At 37.6% G+C, this 25,006-nt stretch overlaps 2 protein-coding genes across 2 annotated transcripts; one reads left to right on the forward strand and one right to left on the reverse strand.

Annotated features, from left to right (window-relative positions):
• Positions 1-3,459: 3,459 nt before the first annotated feature.
• On the reverse strand, positions 3,460-5,186 carry LOC134805979 (uncharacterized). The gene is made up of 2 exons (XM_063779153.1): positions 4,589-5,186; positions 3,460-3,614 (listed from the first exon to the last, which is right to left on the reverse strand). Exons 1-2 carry the CDS (start codon positions 5,184-5,186, stop codon positions 3,460-3,462), a joined length of 753 nt encoding a protein of 250 aa, XP_063635223.1.
• A 7,945-nt stretch (positions 5,187-13,131) lies between these two features.
• On the forward strand, positions 13,132-14,338 carry LOC134805980 (uncharacterized). Its single transcript, XM_063779154.1, has one exon. The coding sequence runs from the start codon at positions 13,136-13,138 to the stop codon at positions 14,336-14,338; it is 1,203 nt and encodes a 400-aa protein (XP_063635224.1). The 5' UTR covers positions 13,132-13,135.
• The last annotated feature ends 10,668 nt before the right edge of the window (positions 14,339-25,006 follow it).

Here is a 25,006-nt window from a genome sequence, read left to right on the forward strand (position 1 = left end):
AAAGAGTCGGTGTTTGTATATAAAAGCCTTACATTATCACCGTATTTGTTTAGCATGTACTGGTAATGAAAATTGTACATGATTTGTTTACTTTAATACACTAAAACCTACATAAATAGGTTTGTCATATACAATTTTGGTTTTGTTGAATTGTACAGCAACCAATTCTTCAGAGAAAATAGAGGCACTGTGGAAATTTGGTCTGGAAATATAACGATCAAGACCATATATAGGTTTTGTTCGTTTCTTGTGTTCCCTGTGTACAGTATCCCACTGTTTACACAACTTTACATCAACCCTTTTCTCGACATTCTCAATAGTTTTCCCGAATATGGAGTTATTCATGAGCTTAAAGAAATCTTTTTCAAAACTGTTTTTAGCTTGGATTCTCATTTGCGAATTCAAGTCAATGTATGATTTTAGCCAAGATGATTGACGAAAAGTGAGAATTCTATGAATTTTCTTACAAATCAATCCATTTTCAATATATTGTTTGAAGTTAGTATAGTGCACAACATAATTCGTTTTGTCATCAAATGTCAGTAATAACTTTTTAATTTTACCCTCAATCGGTAGTTTAGTTTCCGCACATAAAGGGTAATCATTATGCAAGTCATGTAAGCTATGCGGATACTCTAAATCTACTTCTAATATATATCCAACATTAGAGTCTGTCCGCAGTGTTGCTATATTAAACAGTTTAATCTAGTCTTCACTCATCCACCTAAAGTTATCGATTGGAAGCGGGCGACGCATGGCATCACCGTAAAGATTATTTATATCCAAATAGATGATAAAACTACTGTCCTGATTCGGGTCATAATCATGCATAAATATATTATTGGCCTTAGCATAGCGATTAGACGCTTGGCAGACACCACCTCTTATACCTTTCTTTATAAATTGAATCATTTCATAGTCTATAAACAATTCTAGCCATACTCCGGTATATTTCAACATTGCGTCCCAACTCAAACCGGATGCAGTGAAATATTGACACGGATCAAATTCATACGCACCTATACACACTTGTCTAAAGTTTTCAAAGACTTCAGTCAATATTAGAACATCAGTCTTTAAATATAAGTCACAGTATTCACCCAGAGTTCTAATATTGAATGCGTCCCAAACATCTTTTGCATGTTGGTAATCCTCGTTGGAAATATTTAAATCGGTGAGGCTGCTATAGAAAGCGGGCTGAGGGGGTAATGCAGTCTCCTCGAGCCGGCTCCAGTCACTTACATACTCATAAGGGAAAACTCCCTTACGCGTAAGCAACTTTATATATTTCTCACGCTCGTTACTGTTATCGGATGGTGGTAAAAAATGTGGTAGTATTTTGAATTGCTCCCGTGAAAGGTTTGAAGCTAGTTTATCCAAGCTACTTGGCATGAATTTATACGAGTCGATAAACCTTAGGCTGTATTCGTTTATTTCTAAATTAAATGAAATATATTTTTCCTTGTTATTGGGAATGCAGGTTAACTTTCCCTTAATCTTAGCCAATTCTTTAATGAATAGATGACAATCGTAACCGCTTAAATTGTGAAAGACGATCGGTATAAACTTTGGTAATTGGTAATTCAAATTACATGAATTGTGTGTTTTGCCTCTTATAATACCCGTTAAATGACAATGGTCCATTACATACGCTTCATCTGTTCCAATTATTTTCTTACAAATATGACATATATCGGAGGAGGTGTTTGCACCGCTGTTATTTTTTGGTGGCACGACTTTTTGCAAGATTTCTATAATTCTGTCAGCGTCTTTACGAATGCTCTGTATAAATTTCTCCACACAATCTTCACCACGATATATGACAAATTTTGATAAATTACTATCATAATCACAATGAATATAATAGGAAAAACTACATGGCACATGTTTATGGGTGTTATAAGTAGCATTTGTAGACTTTTCACTATCCAACGGAACTAGAATCGATTCAAAGTCACCATAAACTACAAATGGTATTTTCATTTTATTTTTATCCTTCCTTCTTCCTCGCGTTATCCCGGCATTTTGCCACGGCTCATGGGAGCCTGGGGTCCGCTTAACAACTAATCCCAAGAATTGACGAAGGCACTAGTTTTTACGAAAGCGACTGCCATCTGACCTTTCAACCCAGAGGGGAAACTAAGCCTTATTGGGATTAGTCCGGTTTCCTCACGATGTTTTCCTTCACCGAAAAGCAACTGGTAAATATCAATGATATTTCGTACATAAGTTCCGAAAAACTCATTGGTACGAGCCGGGGTTTGAACCCACGACCTCCGGATTGAAAGTCGCACGCTCTTACCGCTAGGCCACCAGCGCTTCATTTCATTTTATTTTTATAATTTTTGAAATGTAGGTATTTATCATTTTGCTCGGGTAGCTCGACAAGTATCTCCCCGCAACCAATTGCTCGGTGTTGGCCCAGTTTATTTTTATTTGCAAAGGGGTGTAAACACCCATCACATATCCATGTAGCTTTTCCATGCTTACTAATTTGCGAACTCACCAAACGAGACAAGTTCTTAATCCAACAATAATGTGAAATATGACCCCTCTCAAAATAAGGCAAATTTACATGGTTTTCGAGTGATATTTTCGAAATACGTAGAGGTACAATAGTCAGGCCCCTATCATTCCTTTGCTCATCTATTCCATAAACATTAACACTCATTTTATTTAATTTTTCAAATTTCTTAATGTCTGAAATACAAACTGGATGTTTTATATCTGTCACATTTAAAATGTCCGTATAATGTGGGTACGATGAAATACGATCACTATGGTTATCGGCGGGATAGAGCGCACTAATGACAGCCCAGAAAAAACACTTGTCATCACTGTTTTTCACGTTAACACATGCCTTCTTCGCACGCACCTCGGGCGGGAGCGGTATATATGTTGATCCTTTGAGTGGTTGGTATTTATTAATGTTCACATTAAGATACTCAATTTTCTCGAGCGCCCAACCGCTGTCGCGCTCTGTAAAATCTTCACATTTCTTAGAAATAGACATGGATATTTGTTCAAAGTACGATGGAAAATCCATACTCTCTTTAAGCATAACCACGTTTTTAGTGTTGAAGGACTTTAGATCACGTATCACTTCACCTTCAGTATTGGTTTTCATAAAAGTACCAAAAAGTTCCACATTTATTTTTACATTTTTATGTCTTTCTAATTCAATGTTGATCACCTTTTCAAGCTTTTCTCCAATACTCAGCAAATACAATTTAGGATCCAAAATGTCTGCACTCCCATTAATTCGGTAACTGACAATCCTACATTTAAATGCACTTTCCACAATGTAAACAGCACAATCGTCCGACTTTTCTTGCTCATACAGCAGATTATGACGCTCACTTTCCGAGTGAAGTATTAATTGATTTGATAATACGTCTTCGTGATAAAAGTCGCAGTGAAGTAACAGCGCCATGGTGATGATTTAATTCACGAACGCGCTCAGACGACGGGAACGGGTGGGCTGTGCGGCGAGCCACGTGCAACTGAGCCAGTTGCGTCAGCCTTGCAGCGCGTGAGTCTGCGGTGCGCGGCGGAGGGGGCGAGGGAAATTCTTCTCTCGCCCGCTCCGCCGTCGCCTCGGCCGTCTAGACTTACTGGCGAGACACCGTCACGCATATACCTAATGTAATGTTGTGGAATTTGCACGTGTTTCGGGGAATTCCCCGCGGGTAAGTAAATTAATGCATATTATTTATTAATCCGATGTTCGAGTAGATCGCGAGATTCAATTATTACTACATGTAGGGGTTTATATTGTGTTAAAATAAAAAATAGGTTAGGTATTGTTATTTTTTTTATATTCATCATCATCATACTTTAACCAATTAATGAAAAATATAGGTATTACACAAAATATCGGCGGCATAACACTTGATTTCAGAGTCGACAATATCGTTGACATTGCACAAACTACCTATAATATTGCGTGCCTGTTGAATATTTACGGGGTGATATATCTTGAAATGTTTCTTGAAAAAGTTGAGACGGTTTTCGTAGGTAGACTTTATTTTGTTCAAGTATCCGATACGTGCGTTAATACACTCCACGACATGTTCGATATGGCTCCATTCCATGTGGTTAATCACCAAGGGGTGTGAGTTTGTCATGGGTTCGTTGTCGTCGTCACAGGTGAGTAAAAGTAACGGTACTGGAGATACACATCCGAAGACGATCGCACTGAATCAGCTCTGGTGAAACACTCATTGGGTTATGAAAGAAGTTTCCAATGACTTCAACTTTTTCCGCAAACATTGCATTCCATTCTTCACAGGTGAGTTCATATCGTCCATTAAAACTGACACAGGCATCTAGTCTGATTAAACTGGAACTTCAAGTATACATGGATATTTTCAATCAGAGCACTTGCACCAGCAGGACAGCGTTTGAGATTGTAGACACTCTTGCTCAGCTCACAGCAATCGGGACCATCACCGCCGGAACAATCAATCGACGGTGTGTAAGAAGGTGAAAAAATATTTGAATAATTCATTTTTAATTAAAAAAGCTCCAAGGCACGTTTACAAGTGAGGACGGTCAATGGTCTACTGAATTATTTTACGTGTGGTACTAGTGAGAGCGTTGTACTCAAACAGTGAATCGTTGATAATTAGACAGTATGCCGTGGTGTTAGAAGGCATATTCTCCTTAAACTCCATTTCCAATTTAATATCAATAGCACCAGCTCCCGAGTTGTAGCTGTCACACTGTCTTGACGCGTCGATGACTATTAATGGAGACTGTGTCTTGTAATGAGCATAATTCACTTGAGGGCTGGTATGATCACGGTTGTAGTACGACCGTTGGAAATTGGTAAATGCGTCATATAAGAGCGCATAGTTGTTGGTTTTAAATTCGGCCGAAAAGGGATCGTATGGATAATACTGTGCGTTCAAATACACCCTGCAATTGGTAAGATTACAGTGGTCGAATATGCTCATATCTTTGGTCTTGTCATTTCTACGATCCGTTTGGAAACCAACAATGAGGTAGCGAGGTTTCTCCAGCTGAGTGCTAGTCTTGATGCACCAAATATGACGTTGTGAGGCAGGTAGTATGGGATATTCGTACAGTTCCCATGTACGGAACGCTATCTGAACCGGTATGCTCCTCTCAACATACGACATTAAACGCAGTTTCTCCTTATCAGATACTTTTATGACTGGCATCCTCCATGTGACACGACTAATTTCAATCTCACCATTTGGAATCGGCGGTTGCGGTACCTTGTCCGCATCAACGGGTGCTAAATCTAAACAGTTTACATCTGTACTGGCGCGATTTAATATCAACTCGTGTTTCCCATTCATAATAACCTTTTTATAGTCCTCGGCGAAACCCAAGAAATGGGATAGTGGTATAGTTATAGTAAACTTGTCATGTATTTTTTGGCACCGACTTCCCACCCCGCTGTCTGAAGACTATGGTCCATTTCCTTGGTGTATGAGACTAGTCCCTTAATGGTGGACGTGATACCGCAGTTTCTCGCTCGATCAATCTCCACACCGTTCAATTCATAACGAATGTCTTGAAATAAAAATGCAGCACCGTTGTTGACCAGTAGACATCCTTTCTCCACTGTGCCTTCCACTAATATTTGACTCTGACTCGGTAGTAGGATTAGATCTTGCCGGTTGATGCATATGTGGATGTTGTCGTTATTTTTGAAAGAGTCATTATACGGAGTGTACGGGTGAAATTCAATACTTTCTATTCTATCATCGAATAACACCTTCTCACCAATGTCTAATATAGATGACGAGGACATACTTTAAAACCGATACTCTGTAAAAATGCACTATTTTCTCTAGTCAATTTCTTTGGTTGTTGTAGTGACTGGCGCTGTCTCTCGTTGTTAATACGACGATGACGACGACGAGTAGTACTTGCCCCAACGAGAGCAAGATCTCGACTAATTGTAGAGGTGATGTTACCAAGGCTTTTATTGTTATGAATAATCATTTCTTTTTTTACTTTTTACGAATATGTAAACGAAGTGCAATGCTTTCACCTCGGAAATTCACCGTGTTACCGTGCTCGTTTAGAATGCGCAATTCAATGTTTTGTATGCGATTGTTACTCTTCTTGACCGGTAGATATATAATGTTGGTAGGTTGTTCAATAATTTGATAGCCGGGCGGGACGTCAGGTGAAAACTCGTGTAAAACATGTGACGGCTTGTTGTTTACGAATGAGCCCTCCACAATATTGCACTCTATTATTATAGTGTTTGTAATGATTATGTTGATTGTTTTATCCGACCAATGTGATGTGTTTGCTTTAAGCTTTTTCGGTGAATAACCAAACAATGACCCTATGCTGTTTGGTTTGTCAAAGTGAATGTCATACTTTGGCGAGGATATCATACACTTGGAGGTATTGTTGTTTACAAAGATATCTGCCACCGCCATTCCTTCACCCTCTGGCCCTTTGGCCCTCTTTGTCATTTCCTCCTTCAAGAGGTGTATTATAATTTATACTGGAGAGCTCGTATGAACCTTCAGGAATCGCGATTACATCATCCCCATAGTGAAACAGATTATTGCTCTTATCAACATTGGGAATAGTGTTGAAAGTCTTAAAGTACACGAGAGCACACTCGTAAAAACCATCATTGTCCAATTCTAGAGCCGGTTGAAAGTCTACATTCAACACAGACTCGTTACCGCTCAGACTAATTGTGAATGATGTCATGGACATTATACCTGCTGCTGCTGATGGGTAGGCGTTTAATGTAAGAATGAAACTACACATGTAATGCTCGTGATATTTATTTAAAACAAACGCTTAGCAATTAGTACATAGGAAATCCAAACACAAGTGTCCACAATTTACAGTATTAAATTTCTGTAGGCGATTGTAATTATACTCTATTCGCATGTTGCGCTGTAGTTTGGTATTTGCGGCGCCGTTTATATAATCAATAAACTCTCGAGGTGATCTCAAATCACCAAAGCTATCAAAATATAGACAATAATCACCCTTTTTCGCATAGGCACACCAATGCGTACCTTCACCCCGCTGAGAGTCTAAATTGATGATACCAGTTTCATAATAGTGAGGTTTCTTTGGGAGATTATCTCGCATGAAAACACCTCTAAAGTAGGGGATTTTCTCTCTACGTGCAAATCTCACAATGTCCAAATCGGTGAGAGCTTTGCCCATTGGAGGTAAAATTAATTTCTTGTTTTTTTTTTCTTCATCAGTTTTGCAGTTGCTGCAACTGCTGCCGCTTCTGCTTCATTAGCCGGTGTAATGTAGAGCCCCATTCCACGTTTATAAGGTGCTAAATATAAACCTCTACCTACAATCTTGCCTTCGGTATCAGTATTATTTCTATTCTTTACCATTTCATAAATATTTTTAGCAGCAGTGGTAACACCACCGGCCAAAGTTCCAGTGGCAGCTAAAGCACCCAGTAGCGGTATCAAAGCCGGTAGGAAACCGCCTCTCTTAGGTATTGGGATGACTCGCTGTTTCTGATGTCCCTTGACAATTTTCCCTTTAACAAAATGTTTTGCCGCTTTTACGCCCACTTTGAGTAGTGTATTAGTAGTTGTATCCTTCTTTTTCGCAATGTGTTTTTTTACAGCATCACGACTTGCTTTTATGACTTTTGATATGGGAATCATGCCCATACCGTGTTTAACTTTATATTTCATAATCTTATCTACCGCTAACGCGGCAATACGTTCACCAATTGAATTTTTGCCACGCCAACGATTTTCAGCAGCTTTGGCCAATCGTAAATCTGTTTGATGACGTCCCTCCAATGTGTTGTCACGCGAGTATGCAATATCGTGTAATTTACAAGCTTCGTCGAGCGGATTCACACCGGGATCATTGCGAGCCTATCTCTCCTTCAATCTAGTACCCGGACCGCAATAATTGTAACCAGGTATGTGCGCTTCGAATGGTAGATTATTAATTAAACTATTTATAATACCAGCGCCGCTTCTGTAAGGTTGATGCCTACGTCTATGTAGTTTGGGATTATGTTTAACACTAACCCCGCCAATGTGTGTTATCATCTCAAGTACCTATACTTGACTGTGTACGTGAGTATAAAATATGCCTATATATATCTCTATTTAAACTTTTAAAATGTGTGTGTGTGTGTGTGTGTCCATGTGTGAGTATAAAATACACGTCCTAATGATTTGATATGTCACAGTGAAATGAAGCTTAAAAAACAAAACACGTCGCTCGCTATTAAAGATTGGAGCGCTGTGCTAGTTGATAATGTGAACCCAACAATGACTCATCGCTCCTTTAAACATGGCTCGTTACTGGCGAATAACATTAGATGTCTCATCTGTGGGCCTTCCAACTGTGGCAAGACAAATGTTCTGCTGTCTCTACTCTTACATCCGAACGGTGTAAAGTTTCATAATGTTTATCTTTATTCGAAATCATTGAATCAACCCAAATACAAGTTTCTGAGTGAAGTTTTAGAGCAAGCGGGTGACATTCCGTTTCACACGTACAGTGATAAGAGTCAAGTCGTCCCACCGGAAGAAGCCGCCGAGGACAGCGTCATTGTATTTGATGATGTGGCTTTGGAAGATCAAGATGCTATTCGTCAGTACTTTGCAATGGGCCGGCATCGTTGGTTAGATTGTTTCTACTTGTGCCAGACATATAGTAGGATACCTAAACAGTTGGTACGTGACAATGCCAATCTTATATTGCTATTCAAACAGGACGAGTTGAATTTAAAACATGCCTACGACGATCACGTGAACACCGATATGAGTTGGGAAAAGTTTAAGGAAATTTGTCGCGAGTGTTGGCAGAAAAAGTACACTTTTTTAACAATCGACAAGGAGAGAGACATTAACAAGGGTCGATATCGTAAAGGATTTGACGTTTACATTATTGTATAAAATTTAGTGTCATCTCCGGTTTATCATCAGTTTTGTGTTGTCAGCTACTGAGGAACAACCTCTTTATCTAAAAAAAAAAGCAAACATGTTTGGAAATAAAAAGGTGAAACGGAAACTCGTAGATTCCATTGAGAGTGTAAAGAGAAAAGTTAAAGCGTTGCGAGCAGATAAGACATCGCTTGACACTTCGCTAGCGCAAACCTTTGAACCAATCACAAAGCCGCTCAATGTTTTAATGAATAAAGCTTTGGAATCCAAGGGTAATAAGAATCGTGATGATGATGATGATGATAATGCTAAACCAGCAATTATGAATAAACCTCATCCCCCCTTGATAAAAACCTCCACACCATTGCCACAACGTTCACGTAAAAGGAAATATCTGATCAAAACCGAAGAACCCAATAGTAAATTGATCAAGTGGAGTAATAATCCTACAACAAAAACACACCAGTTTGATAATGATGATGATGATTCTAAAGATTCTGATGATGATGATGAAGATGATGAAAGAAAAACAGGGGGAGATGAAGAGCCTAGCGATGATGACGATATGAAGTCGGCTCTTGAACTTGATGAAGGTGGCGTTGGTGATAGTAGTATTGATGATTTACAAAATAAATATATTAAACATTTTGTTAAAACACCAAAAATACCATTTGGTGTTTATCTCGAGGATGATAAAATGCATATTGGTAATAGTCGAGTTAACATCATTGATGACATATGTTAAAGATGCACGATTCAACATGACTCCTGGACTGTTGGAACTTGTCTTTAAACGAGTACCAAACAATAATATAATTATGAAAAAGGATGTAGAGGATTACAATAAGATTTTAGACATGACAAACGCTCATCGTAGAGGATTCTCACCCAACGGCCAATTGAGTGGAGATAGAAGTTTAAAGTATCTGCGCTACATTAAACAACCACAAGAATCAAAGAACTAACACACAAACTAACCACAAGCCAGAGCCTGTGGCTAATAAAACTTCATTTAAACATGATAAAAACATAAAAACCTTCATGATTTCAGAGAAACAAAGTGACAACAAGGGTCGGCCGTGCGTCGTGTGCCATGTCTGCCTCCGACCGGACCACGAGACCCGAGCATGCAAGTTAAATGGCTGCCGCGTATGTAAAAGACGTCACAACACATACCTACACACCACAACAAATAACACTTCTTCTAGTGGAGCTAACATGGAACAGACAGTCCAGCCAACCGATAGTACTAGGGTTAATGTCGCATGCTCCTCCACTATGCCAACTTCTGACAGTGCAGAGGTGTCTCACACCTTCACTGCTAATACTTTGCTTACCAATAGTGAAGCATTGCTCTCAACAGCTCTAATTGAAATAGTTAACCCTTTCAACAATAAAAAGGAAACTGTGAAGTGTCTCCTAGATAGCTGCTCACAGTCGAATTATCTTACTGAAGCATTAAGACAACGTTTGCAACTTGATCTTCAGCCTCTAACTGCCTCAAATTTTACAGGAATAGGAAACACGCCTCTGACCTATAAGCCTGTACGTTGTGCAGCTCATATTAAATCTAAAATAAGCGATTTCAATGCCAATCTAGACTTTCTAGTTTTAGACCAAATAACTGATCACTTCCCAATTAAATATGTTGACGTTAGTCACCTTAAATTACCTGCTTCTATGCAACTTGCAGATCCAACTTTTAATGTCCCATCCCAAATTGATATGCTATTGGGAGTGGAAATGTTTTGGTCAATCGTAACAGGTGCTGCAAAATCAATGCCAACGAGCCAGCGCACCTTCCTAATCCCATCTAAACTTGGGTGGCTGGTAGCGGGCCCGGTAGAGGGAGCCACTACACATGTCAATTCGGAAACCACACGTAGCCATCTTTGTTTAACTGATCTGTCGGCCCAAATGACAAAGTTTTGGGAGACAGAGGAGCTGCCGTCAGACGCAGACTCCATCAAAAATGGGAGTGAGTTCGAGTCTCACCCCATAGAAAAACACTTTGTTGAAAATACCTATCGCCAATCTGACGGCAGGTTTGTAGTGCGTTTACCTTTAAAAGACACACCAGACTGCCTAGGCAACACACTTAACATAGCTAAGAAGCGCTTATTTAATTTAGAAAAGCGCTTTAGTAAACAACCTGAAATTAAATCAATGTACGTTGATTTTATAAATGAATATAAAGACTTAGGGCATCTGTCGGAGTCTAGGCAATGTTACACAGCGAACCACCTACCTCATCAAACCGTGATGAAGGAAAGTGAATCTACTAGATTAAGAACTGTGTTCAACGCTAGTTGTCCAACTACCTCTGGTTACTCTATCAATGATATCCAGTTGGTAGGGCCAAATATACAAAACTCCCTGTTTGACATATTGCTTAGATTCCGTCAGTACAGGTACGTGCTCTCTGGTGACATAGAAAAACAGTACAGGCAAATTTTAATGAATGAAATGGACAGAAACCTACAAGTGATTCTATGGCGCGAAGACGAGCACCTACCTATACGCTCTCTCACTTTAAATACTGTTACGTATGGCTTTGCGTCAGCGAGCTGGCTAGCGGCTCGCTGTCTGTGGCAGTTAGGGGCTGAGAGCAAGGATCCTTTGGTTAGGACCATAATACAAAATGATTTTTACTGTGATGACTTACTAACAGGTGCAGACTCTGAACCAGAGCTGCTTCATATACAGGCCGGCGTCTCACGGGCTTTAGCCTCTGGCTGCTTCAATTTGCGTAAATACCGCTCAAATTCAAACGCGTTATTAAAGTCTGATTTCATTAATCAAGATGATCATCTAGCTTTGAGTCAAGCTTGTCAAACACTTGGACTAGGGTGGCAACCCAGCCAAGATATATTAAATTTTTCAATTAAAAATGATCACTCTGATGAAACACTTACAAAAAGAATAATTTTGTCTAAAACGTTCCAAGTATTTGATCCCTTAGATCTTTTAAGCCTGTGCACAGTCAAACCTAAAATATTAATTCAAACTTTGTGGAAAGAAGGCAAATCTTGGGACGAGCCAGTTTCGCCTGAAATACAGCGAATCTGGTCGCGATTTATTAAAAATTTGCATCACATTAAAGAACTCAGTATACCTAGATATGTATTGTGCGAGCCGCCCTCTACAATAGAACTACATTGCTTTTCTGACGCTGCAGAGACTGCATATGCAGCCTGCATTTATGTAAAAACCATTTCTAACTCGGGTGAACAACAAGTCCACCTGCTGTGTGCGAGGGACAGAATAGCTCCAATCCGGCGTACAAGTATACCAAGATTGGAATTAGCCGGGTGCTTGTTAGCAGCACAAACATATGCAGCCGTAGTAAGAGCATGGAGGCGTCCTGTCTCTCGCACTATATTTTGGACTGACTCTAGCTGTTGCCTGGCTTGGCTAAAGACAGACATATCGAAACTTAAAACATTTGTAGCAAACAGAGTAGCCGCTATAGTCAGTCTCACTCCCGGAGCCACCTGGAGACATGTACCTACAAAAGAAAATCCAAGTAATCTTGCAACACGTGGTGTGGATCCACAGCATGTCTCTGGAAACGCTCTGTGGTGGAGGGGCCCCGAGTTTCTATTAAAGCCTGAAACTGAATGGCCAGAGCTAAATTCTGTAGAGCCGGAGCTCCTGCCTGAAATCAAGGTAATGTCTATGCTTACAAGCACAAACGATGCACCATCTGTCATAGACTTTAATAGATTTTCAAAATATAAAAGGCTACAACATACTGTGGCTTATGTGCGTCGTTTCATAAATAACTGTAAGCCTAGCTTGCCTAAACTAACCGGCTCACTATCGCCGCAAGAGCTTACAGACTCTTTACATACTTTAGTTAAAATTGCACAAAAGCAGTCATTTGCTTCTGAGCTTGAAACGATGCGCAAAGGTCACATCACAGGTTGAGTCCTAAATCACACATTATAACTCTGAACCCATTTTTGGACTCGCAAGGTCTCTTGCGAGTCGGGGGAAGGCTAGATGCTTCAGATTGTAGCTACGAACAGAAGCATCCTATGTTATTACGTGCTAAACACACACTAACCAAACTCATTTTTACACATGAACACATACGTCTCTTACATGCAGGGCCACAGCTATTGCCATGCTCAGTACGGGACTTGATATGGCCTGTCGGGGGCAGAAACCTCGCAAAGAGCACGGCCCACAATTGTGTCACTTGTAAAAGAATCGCGAATGGCCAAACTTTAAAAAATATAATGGGCAATTTACCAGCGCAGCGCATAAAGGCTGATTTTCCATTCACGTCAACAGCTGTAGACTTAGCCTGTCCTTATTTAATAACAGATCGCCGTGGACGTGGATGTAAAATCACTAAATGTTATCTGTGTCTATTTATATGCTTAAGATATAAATGTGTCCATTTAGAAGCTGTGAGCGACTTGTCTAAAGACGCATTTGTGCTGGCACTCCGCAGATTTATCGCCAGGCGCGGCAAACCTGCGGAGCTGTTTTGTGATAATGGCAGAAGCTTTGTAGCTGCAGCTAAAGAGATAAATGTTTTTTTTAAGTTACATGAAAACGATATATCAGATTTTGCAGCTAGTCAAGGTACAAAATTTAAATTCGCGCCAGCTTATGCTCCTAACTTCAACGGCTACGCGGAGGCCGGCATTAAAAGCGCCAAATTTCACCTCAAACGAGTTTTGGGCAATACACACCTTACCTTTGAAGAGCTTTCATCTCTTTTTAGCCAAGTGGAAGCAATTTTGAACAGTAGGCCTCTCTGTCCACTCTCCTCCTCCCCTAATGACTTTTACCCCCTTACTCCCGGGCACTTTCTCATTTTTAGGCCGCTCACGTCGCTGCCTGCACCGCCACTGCAAGACCGGAACCCGAACCGCCTGGACCGTTTCCTGAGGCTAGAGCAACTACGGCAACACTTCTGGAAGCGCTGGTCGGCAGAGTTCGTGTCCCTACAGCAACAACGCTACAAATGGCGCGAGAGGCAACGCGATCTACAACTCGGGGAGCTCGTACTTATAAAGGAGGAAGGCTTGCCGCCCTTGCTATGGCGCATGGGCAGAGTCGTCAAATTACATAATGGAAAGGATGGAGTGCCGCGCGTAGCAGACATCAATACCGCTAGAGGGATAGTCAAGCGAGCACTCAACCGAATATGCCTCTACCTGTACAACATAGAGAGTCCTGAAAGGGGATCTTTCAGCGCCCCGGAGTATGTTAGCGCTCTGGCAACCCAGCCAGCTTCGAACCAACCAATGATGTGTGGAGATGCAGCCCAAGATGCCAACAATGTACGGCGAGATCAGCGGCCAATCAGAAAGTGCGATGCTAGATGCCATGTTTCGCCTATAAGACTCATCCCCAGGCAGCGGACCACTCTCATCTCTATCTTGCAATCTAATCACCGATCAGAACGCGCGTGTCCTAGACAATTATAATTAAAGAACCTTGTATTGTACATTTTTCACCATTAAAAGAATGGTAGTTATTTTTAATGAATAGTTTTATTTCAATAGCCCAAAAGGCTCAAACAAGTCTAAATAGTCTAAACAGTCTAAACAGTCTAAACAGTCTAAACAGTCTAAACAGTCTAAACAGTCTAAACAGTCTAAACAGTCTAAACAGTCTAAACAGTCTAAACAGTCTAAACAGTCTAAACAGTCTAAACAGTCTAAACAGTCTAAACAGTCTAAACAGTCTAAACAGTCTAAACAGTCTAAACAGTCTAAACAGTCTAAACAGTCTAAACAGTCTAAACAGTCTAAACAGTCTAAACAGTCTAAACAGTCTAAACAGTCTAAACAGTCTAAACAGTCTAAACAGTCTAAACAGTCTAAACAGTCTAAACAGTCTAAACAGTCTAAACAGTCTAAACAGTCTAAACAGTCTAAACAGTCTAAACAGTCTAAACAGTCTAAACAGTCTAAACAGTCTAAACAGTCTAAACAGTCTAAACAGTCTAAACAGTCTAAACAGTCTAAACAGTCTAAACAGTCTAAACAGTCTAAACAGTCTAAACAGTCTAAACAGTCTAAACAGTCTAAACAGTCTAAACAGTCTAAACAGTCTAAACAGTCTAAACAGTCTAAACAGTCTAAACAGTCTAAACAATCTAAACAGTCTAAACAGTCTAAGGGGCCGTTCAAGTATTACGTAAGCACTATGGGGGGGGCGGGGGGGTCTTTGTTTTGCTTATTTTGGATGACATGGGGGGTAGGGGAGTCTAGATGATGATTACGTCATCGGTAGTTATTTACTTTTTTACATGAATGGCAACCCTCATATTGTCTATTATGCTTGAAAACGAAACGCATTTTCGGGGATTCCCGCAAATAATGCATACGTTCAGGCACTCGCTTTAGAACCGAGTAGGGGAATTACCGCGCGCTATTCACCTGTCTAAATTTCCTCTGTCAGTGAATTGTTTCGTTTAATTGGATACTATAGCGAGTAGACGTATTGTAAGCATAGCAAAGCAAGTTAACATTTGTGTTACCGTTGATTCCATTAGCCAAAGTTTAATGTTTAAATAAGATGTCGTTTCAAATAGACAAATCCAAGTTATACTAGACAACAGGTTTCTTCCACCACCTGTAAAAGTGAAACAAACAGTTGATGACTTGGTTTTGGATGAAGGAGGGCAATTTCTTGATCTTCCAGTCAATTTAGTTTAGCTCTGCGCTTAAGTGCTTCACTCAAAGATTTCCTGCAAATGCCCTACGATTATTTTTGTCCGACGGTAAAATTGAGGCTATCAAGTCGAACATGCAAAACGTGTGGTCTTTATCATGCTTCCGTCAAGTCACTAAATCGTCACATCGAGAAGATCCATAAAAAAGTAAACACGCACACTGATAAGAAAGTTAGACCTGTAAGAGTCGCTGCTCGTCGTGCTAATGAACTATGATGTGCATTATTCAAAATTTAGAGCACCATGATGTTGAATGGCTCGATGAGAACGACGTAGACATTCCAAAATCAGATGAAAGTGAGCAGACTCACAACACTGAGCAGCAATCCAAGCAATCCAATGTCATCGAAAACTTAGAATCATGGATTCGGGTTTCCTGGACTGAAGACTGTTAATTTGAATTTAATATGTGTATTAAAAATTTAAAATAAGTTTGTTATGTTCGTAAGATTATAATATTTTTGTCCCTTACTCTATGTTGAATACTGTATCAGTTAAATCTAATCTCTATCCTAAATATATTTTCTTATTTTTAAAATTATAATTATAACATTATAATTATAATATAAAAAAATACATTTATAATTGAAAAACGTTTACGTAAGCATGGGGGGAGGGGGTAAGAGCTTTGCTTACTTTTGCTGACAAGGGGGATGGGGGGTAAATAATTGTAATAAATCTGCTTACGTAATATTTGAACGGCCCCTAAACAGTCTAAACAGTCTAAACAGTCTAAACAGTCTAAACAGTCTAAACAGTCTAAACAGTCTAAACAGTCTAAACAGTCTAAACAGTCTAAACAGTCTAAACAGTCTAAACAGTCTAAACAGTCTAAACAGTCTAAACAGTCTAAACAGTCTAAACAGTCTAAACAGTCTAAACAGTCTAAACAGTCTAAACAGTCTAAACAGTCTAAACAGTCTAAACAGTCTAAATAGTCTAAATAGTCTAAATAATCTAAATAGTCTAAGGAGACTACAGAGTCTAAGTTAGAGTCTAAAGATTGTAAGAGTTTAAATAGTCTAAAGAGTCTATAAAATCTAAAGAGTCTAAAGTCTAAAGGGTCTAAGAGTCTTGAGAGTCTGAAGAGTCTAGAGTCGTACATGTGTGCAGTAAACAGATTTTGTTGAAAATAATCGTAATAAAAAAATCCATTTTCCGAATACATCTAAAAATAAATTAATGAATTGCATTTTTTATGGGTGATACTTCTAGCGCGGGTTCGGGCTTGGCTTACTGAAGTTATACGAGTACTACATGGGTACACTTGTATTTATATATATATATATGTATATATATATATATATATGTTAGCGGCTTTCCAAAAATAAGAGTAATAATACCGCATTCTTATTTACTTGTGTTCATTTATAAAAAGTAAGGTGATTGAACTTCCCAATTTTACTTTAGTTAAAATAATTAAACAATTGTGACGTCACTACCGGTCAGCCCACCTCACCTGACGAACAGGTGGAAGTGGTCGAGATTGGAGGGGCGATGGTCTAATAAAAGGCCTTGCACCTCATTAAAGCGACCATTATTATCTGAGCAACCTTAGGAGTAAGACCTTAACAGCCTATGCTGACAAAAAGTGTCCTAAAAATGTATTATTGTTATTTATTGTACGATGGTGCTACTAATATTACTATAAATAACTAAAGTGCTGATAGTTTAAAAAGTGTGCTGTGTAAAGTTATAAATAAACGATAAATATGAGTATTTTACAACGAAGTTTCTTTTCTACAACGAAGACCTCAGCCTTCCTACTACGAGTTACCACGATTACCGCTCAAAAGGAAGCCGAGCCCTAACATCAGAAGTGCGCAAGAGAACCTGAAACGCCATGTAGATTGGATGAGCAACAAGTTATATTTGCTGCATACATTAAAACACAATTCAACATCCGAATAAAAATCAACGTGTTGCCAATTATCGGTGGCCAATTTACGACACGAGGAGTAACTCATTTAGTCAACGTTTTAGTAAATGTTTTTGTACACAATATTATCTGATGAGACGCTTTCATTTTGACAAATTTTAAGTTTGAATTGATTTATTTTAGAAAAAAAAAAATGCATGTGCGATGAGCGTTGTGATGAAATATACTTAAAGTAACCACAAAAATGGTACTGGGACATCTTAATACTTATCTATACAAAGAAAACTTACTAAAATCATCGCCAGTGGTTGTTATTCTTGTAATGCATTGTAAATTCCGTATAAACACAATAAGTCACACAGTAATCGAGTAATAAAAGCAATCAAAATCTTTCACAACAAAGCAAGAACTAATGATAAAATGAGATAATGTAACTTTATATCACTACATCGCCAGCCACTCACATTTAAGTAAACATTTAACATGGAATTATGAAGGCACATAGTGCAAACAAGTTATCTACCCACATAATCCTAGAATTGCTAACTTGAATGATAATAGTAAAGTAATACCTATTCAATCTTATTTGTAACCGTGATTACAAGCTTTTTGATTTTTTTTTATGAATGACATTAAGATAATTTAACGGACAACTTTTAAACATTTATTTCGAAACCAGTTTTAGAATACATTAAATATGTGGGCGATAAAGGGCTGATATTATGATGAGGGTGATGAAGAAATTAAACATATTTTCTTGTTAATAAATATCATTTATTCTATACAACGCTAACGAAATATTTATTCTATGTGAATTAATATATTACGTTTATTAGTAATTCGCCATACTTTACGAGCGAAATCGTTGCATAATTATCAAATTTTTATCGCATATTTTCGAATCAATTTATTAAGTATGAATTTTGAAAATTAATCCACAAAAAGTACTTAACATAATATCAAATTACATAACTGATGCACATTTAGTATACCGCGTAAATCAATATCTTTCAGTAAAATCCATCAGAATACAGCTTGAAAGTCAAACGTTTAAATAAAACGGTACAACCAAAACGTACGTAGAAATGTCAAAATTCTGCTTATTTTATTTTGCTCAATTACGATCCATTTCACGGTGTAAGTAGCTGTACTGTTGTTAAAAGTTATCATCTCCAAATACTTTTACTTTAATATATGGCAATGTTATGAATATCATTATGCATTTCATTCATATAAAAATATATAAACAAAATTAAAAAAAAAAACAAGAATGATCAGTATTAATAATACTTTATTTGTATGTAAATTAGTTGTACCTTAAGCAAATAATTAATATTTTATTAATAGAAATAGCATGTGTGATAAATAGTAGCCTCAGCTTTCTGTGTTTTGTTGTAGAAGTACGTGTTGTTGTGGCGCCGCCCTGCTTTTGGATTCTAACACACATCAGGATTTACAACAGGAGGAAATCGATTTAAATACAAAGATGCAAAAGAGACATTAATTTACGAGTGTTTAAACTTAACGTTATGTATGTACGTATTTAAGTAGCAATGATTCAAGTGATCAGAGGAGACATAATGATATGTTGTAGGTACTTGTGATTTATGATTACTTATCTCGTATTAGTCAACTACACTAGGTACTAGTTACAATAGTAGTAGTTACTTATCAAGTTACAAATTATCATGAAGCCAATCCAAATCTGACAGATGTCCTTTACATGGTAACACAAAATGACAAATCATAAATCGATTCATTAAGGACAAAGTACAAAACCACAATATTGTCATCTCTTTAAAACAGCCAATATTTTGCTATAATGATACTTATTACAAAAAAAAATGTAGAGACCATTTAATGAAGAATACCGTTTATTACCAATCCAACCACATAATGATTTTTTTTTTTGGAAAAACCCTTTAGCATGCCATAGGTAATATTCAGTCATGAATGAAAATATGAAAATTCCACACAAGATAAAAATCCGAACAGAGTGATTGAGTGAATATCGCTTTTTGAACTTTTACTATTGTATAATTTTTGCAAATTCAATTTAAGATCCTACGTGAACAACTATCTATAAAAACAACCACGTTAAGTAATGTGTGTGCCACTTACTTAGATTCATCAGAAGGATCTAGTCTAGTAACTGGGCTATTGAAAGATTTGAAAGTATAAACAGTTGCCACTTGTTTGGATGGTTCAGAGGGACTACTCCAACAAATGGGCCATTAAAAGGATAAAAGTTGCCACTTATATGGATGGTTCAGAGGGATTAATCCAATAACTGGGCCGTTCAATAAATGGGAACCATAGTCTGCCGGCCACTTGCTGTAACGAATCTGAAGGGCTTCAGTGACTGGGCCGTCCAACTAACTGGTTCCCTAAGCTCAGACTTTATTTTATCTGCCTTTGTTTGGATCGGTCATACAGATTTAGTACAACAACTGGGCCGGTAAATTAACTGAGCATTCCTTATTTTTAAACCGATTACTCGAGCACGAGTTTCGGCTCATCAATTGATCCTTCTCATCCTAAATTCAAGTTAATCTTTGTTTAGCAACGTTCAAGACAGGTTCAACTTCGTGTTTGGTCTTCATGTGTAATATGAGTTAAGAAATAAAGTACAGAAATTTAAATAGTATAAACAATAATACAAACAATTTATCATTCCAAACATCAAAGAAATACTATAGCTTTAATTTGAACTTAAACAAATTAATAACAGCTTCTATTAGAAAATATTTAAAATAGCTTTTATGATAATATAATATTAAATTAAAAGCACTTAAACTACCCCATCGTGCAAATCCATTGTGTAGTGTTGTGTTTCTCTTCTTATTTTTTAAATTGATCATTAACGCTTTTTGGATGAGGTGGAGACTTTAAACCACAGTTTTTTTTAGTATTCTCATCTTATGTAAAGCTTATGATGCTTACTTAGTCTTGGTTTAGAAGCGTTAAACTTCATGGTTGGTTCTCATATATTAATGAGTTATATTGAATCAATAAATTCCATAAACAAATTATGATCATTTAATCACTTTAGATACCAAAGAACAAATTTTAATAGAATTTCACTTACCTTTAGTAAATAGGAAGTATGCTGCGTAGTGTCACTAAATATAACTAAACCCAAGATTTACAATTCAGCAAATTTAATCAATCGTAATAATCGGTATTAACCGACAAAAGATGTCAAAAAAACTACACTTAGGTACATAAAAACTTAACTAAATGCATTATAAAAGAAGGCAACCGGGAGGTTTTTCTTGGCGCTTCTTTTCCACCAGAGCCTTTCCGAAGCGTCGGTAAACTCATTTTTCCTTTGGCAAAAATAAAAACATACAAAAAAATATTAAAAATAAAAAACCAACATTAATTTAAAGGTACAAGCAAGTAAATTTCTTTTTTAAAGTACTTGTGAATTAAAATGGATTGAAAATAATTAAAACATTCAAACCCCTAGGATCAATTCTATTATTGAATTATCACTTGATGTCAGAATGACCGAAGCAAAAGTCATAAATAGCCGTGTTAGCGGGAACTAAACAATAATTTTATTACACTGTTTAAAATACATTTAATTTTTATTTCCAAGTGTAATTCATTTACAGTTAAATGTAACATTAATCTAAAATCATAAGAAAAAATCATGATCGTACATAAGACAGAAACATTAATTATGTTGAATCTTTGTTAACATAAGTTAAAATAATCGATAATTCAAAAAAAAAAAAAATAACAATATGATACCTGATGTATCTGACATACAAATCAAGCAGTAAACTCAATGAGCCGTTGTAATTGTTTTAAATCAATCTGTACTTTTACTAGTTACAACTTAATTAATACGAACACTAAGTGTCTCTGAGCACGAGCCACTGGTCAGTATGGCCGTGTTAGCGGCTTTCCAAAAATAAGAGTAATAATACCGCATTCTTATTTACTTGTGTTCATTTATAAAAAGTAAGGTGATTGAACTTCCCAATTTTACTTTAGTTAAAATAATTAAACAATTGTGACGTCACTACCGGTCAGCCCACCTCACCTGACGAACAGGTGGAAGTGGTCGAGATTGGAGGGGCGATGGTCTAATAAAAGGCCTTGCACCTCATTAAAGCGACACACTGGACACACAGCCGTCCCCAAAAAGACGTGCGATCGACCGCCCCACAAGGTGGGGCGCGACCGGATACAGCCTCCGCAGCCGGAAGGCGGAAGAGGCCACTCGCACCCCTTCAAAAGGGTGCCGAAGGACAACACATCATCATTAAAGCGACCATTATTATCTGAGCAACCTTAGGAGTAAGACCTTAACAGCCTATGCTGACAAAAAGTGTCCTAAAAATGTATTATTGTTATTTATTGTACGATGGTGCTACTAATATTACTATAAATAGCTAAAGTGCTGATAGTTTAAAAAGTGTGCTGTGTAAAGTTATAAATAAACAATAAATAGGAGTATTTTACAACGAAGTTTCTTTTCTACAACGAAGACCTCAGCCTTCCTACTACGAGTTACCACGATTAGCGCTCAAAAGGAAGCCGAGCCCTAACATATATATATTTGTATTTTCTGTATTTCGGTTTTTTCTTGAAGTTTTGTGCAGTCGGCGGTGGAAGTGCATGGCCACTTTATGAATGTTTTCCATTCCTAATGTGCCTATGCAGTTTTGCAGCTAGTTGTACACAGGAACCTTGGCTTGTGCTGTTGCTTAACTTGTGTGTGTAACTGATTTGTGATTATATTTGTTCTTTATTTACCTACTTAATTTTTATAAGTGAGAACCTGTAATTGGCTCTGTGAATCTATTTTAGTTTTTAGAAATGTTTATAGCTGTTGGTTTTCCATGTATGTAATAAAAATAAATAAATAGTCTAAATAGTCTAAATAGTCTAAATGGTCTAAATAGTCTAAATAGTCTAAATAATCTAAACAGTCTAAATAGTCTAAGGAGACTACAGAGTCTAAGTTAGAGTCTAAAGATTGTAAGAGTTTAAATAGTCTAAAGAGTCTATAGAATCTAAAGAGTCTAAAGTCTAAAGGGTCTAAGAGTCTTGAGAGTCTGAAGAGTCTAGAGTCGTACATGTGTGCAGTAAACAGATTTTGTTGAAAATAATCGTAATAAAAAAATCCATTTTCCGAATACATCTAAAAAATTCAAATTTCACCGAATTTAGAAAGTACCTACTACAGCTGGTAGGACCGTGGGCCTTGGGAAGGTATGGTTAGTATGCTTAATAATTCTGCCGCGCCAGCAAATGATTGCGCGGTGATCGATTGCATTTGGAAACTCATGGAATGCTTACCTTGTCCTCCTTTAATAAGATTCTTTATTTAAATGAGTTTACCGCGGTTATGGTGGTGGGGCAGGATTGCTGATGCCGATTATGGTGTATTTAAAATAACTAACTACACATTGACACAACCTTGCCTGTGAATATGAAAACTAGCAAAGTCGAGTTTCATAAACTGAAAAGACGAAGGTATTAATCTATAGTTTATGCAAGATACGAGTTCCGTATAAATAAATACAATTGGAGTGAAGACTCCGTGAGTGGAACCTAAGTCCGAATAAGGAAATACCCTTGGAGTGAAAACTCCGCGAGTGCTGCATGGGATATCGGCCCATGTAGTGCAAATGATTAGTTCTTCAAAATTAAAAATAAATACATTTCAGAAAAAAAATCCATGAAACTTTGTTAGTAATATGTGACTATAATTAACGCTAAGGAATAAAACTCAGGTTATTGTCACAAATACTCGTTGAACTTTAATGTATGTCTTCCAATCCTATGTACCTATATGTGTCTACCTGTTCTGTTTGTTACACGTTAGGCTACTTCGATAACTCCTTATGTATAGAAACTCGGTAGTTAGAAGGTACTTACCTAACGCACATGTTCCGTGCTTACTTACGGATAGTATTACAATGATGTCTTAATGTCCGCTTCAGAATGTGCCTGAGTGTGCGGAGTGTACCTGCTAGCTGCGAGCACTCTTCCAAGTACGCACGTTTCAGAAGCTAGCGTAATGGACCTTTTCAATGTTGCTGTCGACAAATTATACGAATACTTTTCGCAAGAACAGAGTTGGTATGAAGTATTCATGACTCGACTGATGCAACAAGAACAGGACTTTCTAATCTTATCTATTCCTAATGATTCTAAATGTGATTTCAATGCGGAGAAATAAAAACGATCTTATTGACCAATCCGTTGAAAATTGAGCCTCCGTGGATCTAAAGGAAAATGTTGAATATAGGGGTTTCAGTTACAATAAACAAGTGATTATGGGAAAAATTTTGATAAAATGTTAGGAGGCAACTGAAAGAGTTTTGGGCAAACATAACAAACAGGTAGACAGGATTGTGATAATGGCGCCGCCTTCCCCCTAAAAGATAAAATGTGCCGGCATGTGATAAATGTGCCTACAAAGGCCAATTCAAAATGCAAAGCTGCACTAGGACTAAATGAGTACCGATAAAAGTCGACGGGCCGACTAAATAAAAGTCCAAAAATAAATAAATTACCTAAAGCCAATCAACTAATTTTAGTGCCAAAAGAACACATCATTCTAAAAATAAATAAATTACGTAAATAAATTATCAGTTTATAAATTACCTAAAACCAATCAACTAATTTTAGTGCCAAAAGAACACATAATTCTATAAATTGACAATCAGGTCGAAGGTCAATTAAAGGTAAATAAATAGACGCTGAGTCTGTCACAATGCCACACAGCGTGTAGGTATCTAAAGTAAATGATGGTAAAAAAAAAACAAAGTACCAATCAGTGGCGATGCGTGAAACCTTGCACTCCCACTGCGCTACTTTATATATGACTAGTTCCTAATAGTAAAAACATACACATACGAACATAGTAACCAAGTTCGTAAAACGGACTGCCAAGCGATGGTGTCAATATCGGACAATTACTCAGATAGCCATGAGTTTAAGTGTAATAAAAAGGCACGTCAGTGGGAAATTTATACTGTGTACCGTACACCGTGTACGGTTGCAATCCAGTCCGGCGGATCCGGTAATCCGGCCGGATCCGGTACATTTTTCAAGCTACCGGATCCGGCTAAATTCACCGGATCCGGTCCCGGATCCGGTAAAAGGAATGAAAGCGCTAAAATATAAAATAACAGCTTAAAAAGCTGCTAAAATTTAAAAGTTCGGTTTAAAGATTTTTTTTTTTTATTTCTCATAAGAAATTACATTTCACTTACACGAGAAATATATGTATAACTTAATATTATTTAAATTTATAAACCATGAGCTCGGACATGGGTACATACCAGTTTGGGTAGCATTAATACTAATTAGCATGCAGCAGGCACATCACTTATTAACATAATATAACTATAAAATCACTTATTAACACTACATAATTATAGTTTACAATATCTATTAAATACGTTTAACGTTAGGTACGATTACGTTTTAATTGCTGTTAAATGAGCATGTACATGTACAAAGTATTGCGTAGAAGTATGCTTACAGTGTACGCACTGAATCACAATT

Source organism: Cydia splendana, unplaced genomic scaffold (assembly GCF_910591565.1).
Source record: "Cydia splendana unplaced genomic scaffold, ilCydSple1.2 scaffold_97_ctg1, whole genome shotgun sequence".
Lineage (NCBI taxonomy): Eukaryota > Metazoa > Arthropoda > Insecta > Lepidoptera > Tortricidae > Cydia > Cydia splendana.

Bases quoted from the DNA above. Each gene is read 5' to 3' on its own strand.
- LOC134805980 (XM_063779154.1), top strand. From the start codon at position 13,136: ATGGGCAATTTACCAGCGCAGCGCATAAAGGCTGATTTTCCATTCACG.
- LOC134805979 (XM_063779153.1), bottom strand. From the start codon at position 5,186: ATGCCAGTCATAAAAGTATCTGATAAGGAGAAACTGCGTTTAATGTCG. The intron at 3,615-4,588 runs GTACCACACGTA...GTGTCTCGCCAG, and splicing joins TGAGTACAACGCTCTCACTA to TAAGTCTAGACGGCCGAGGC.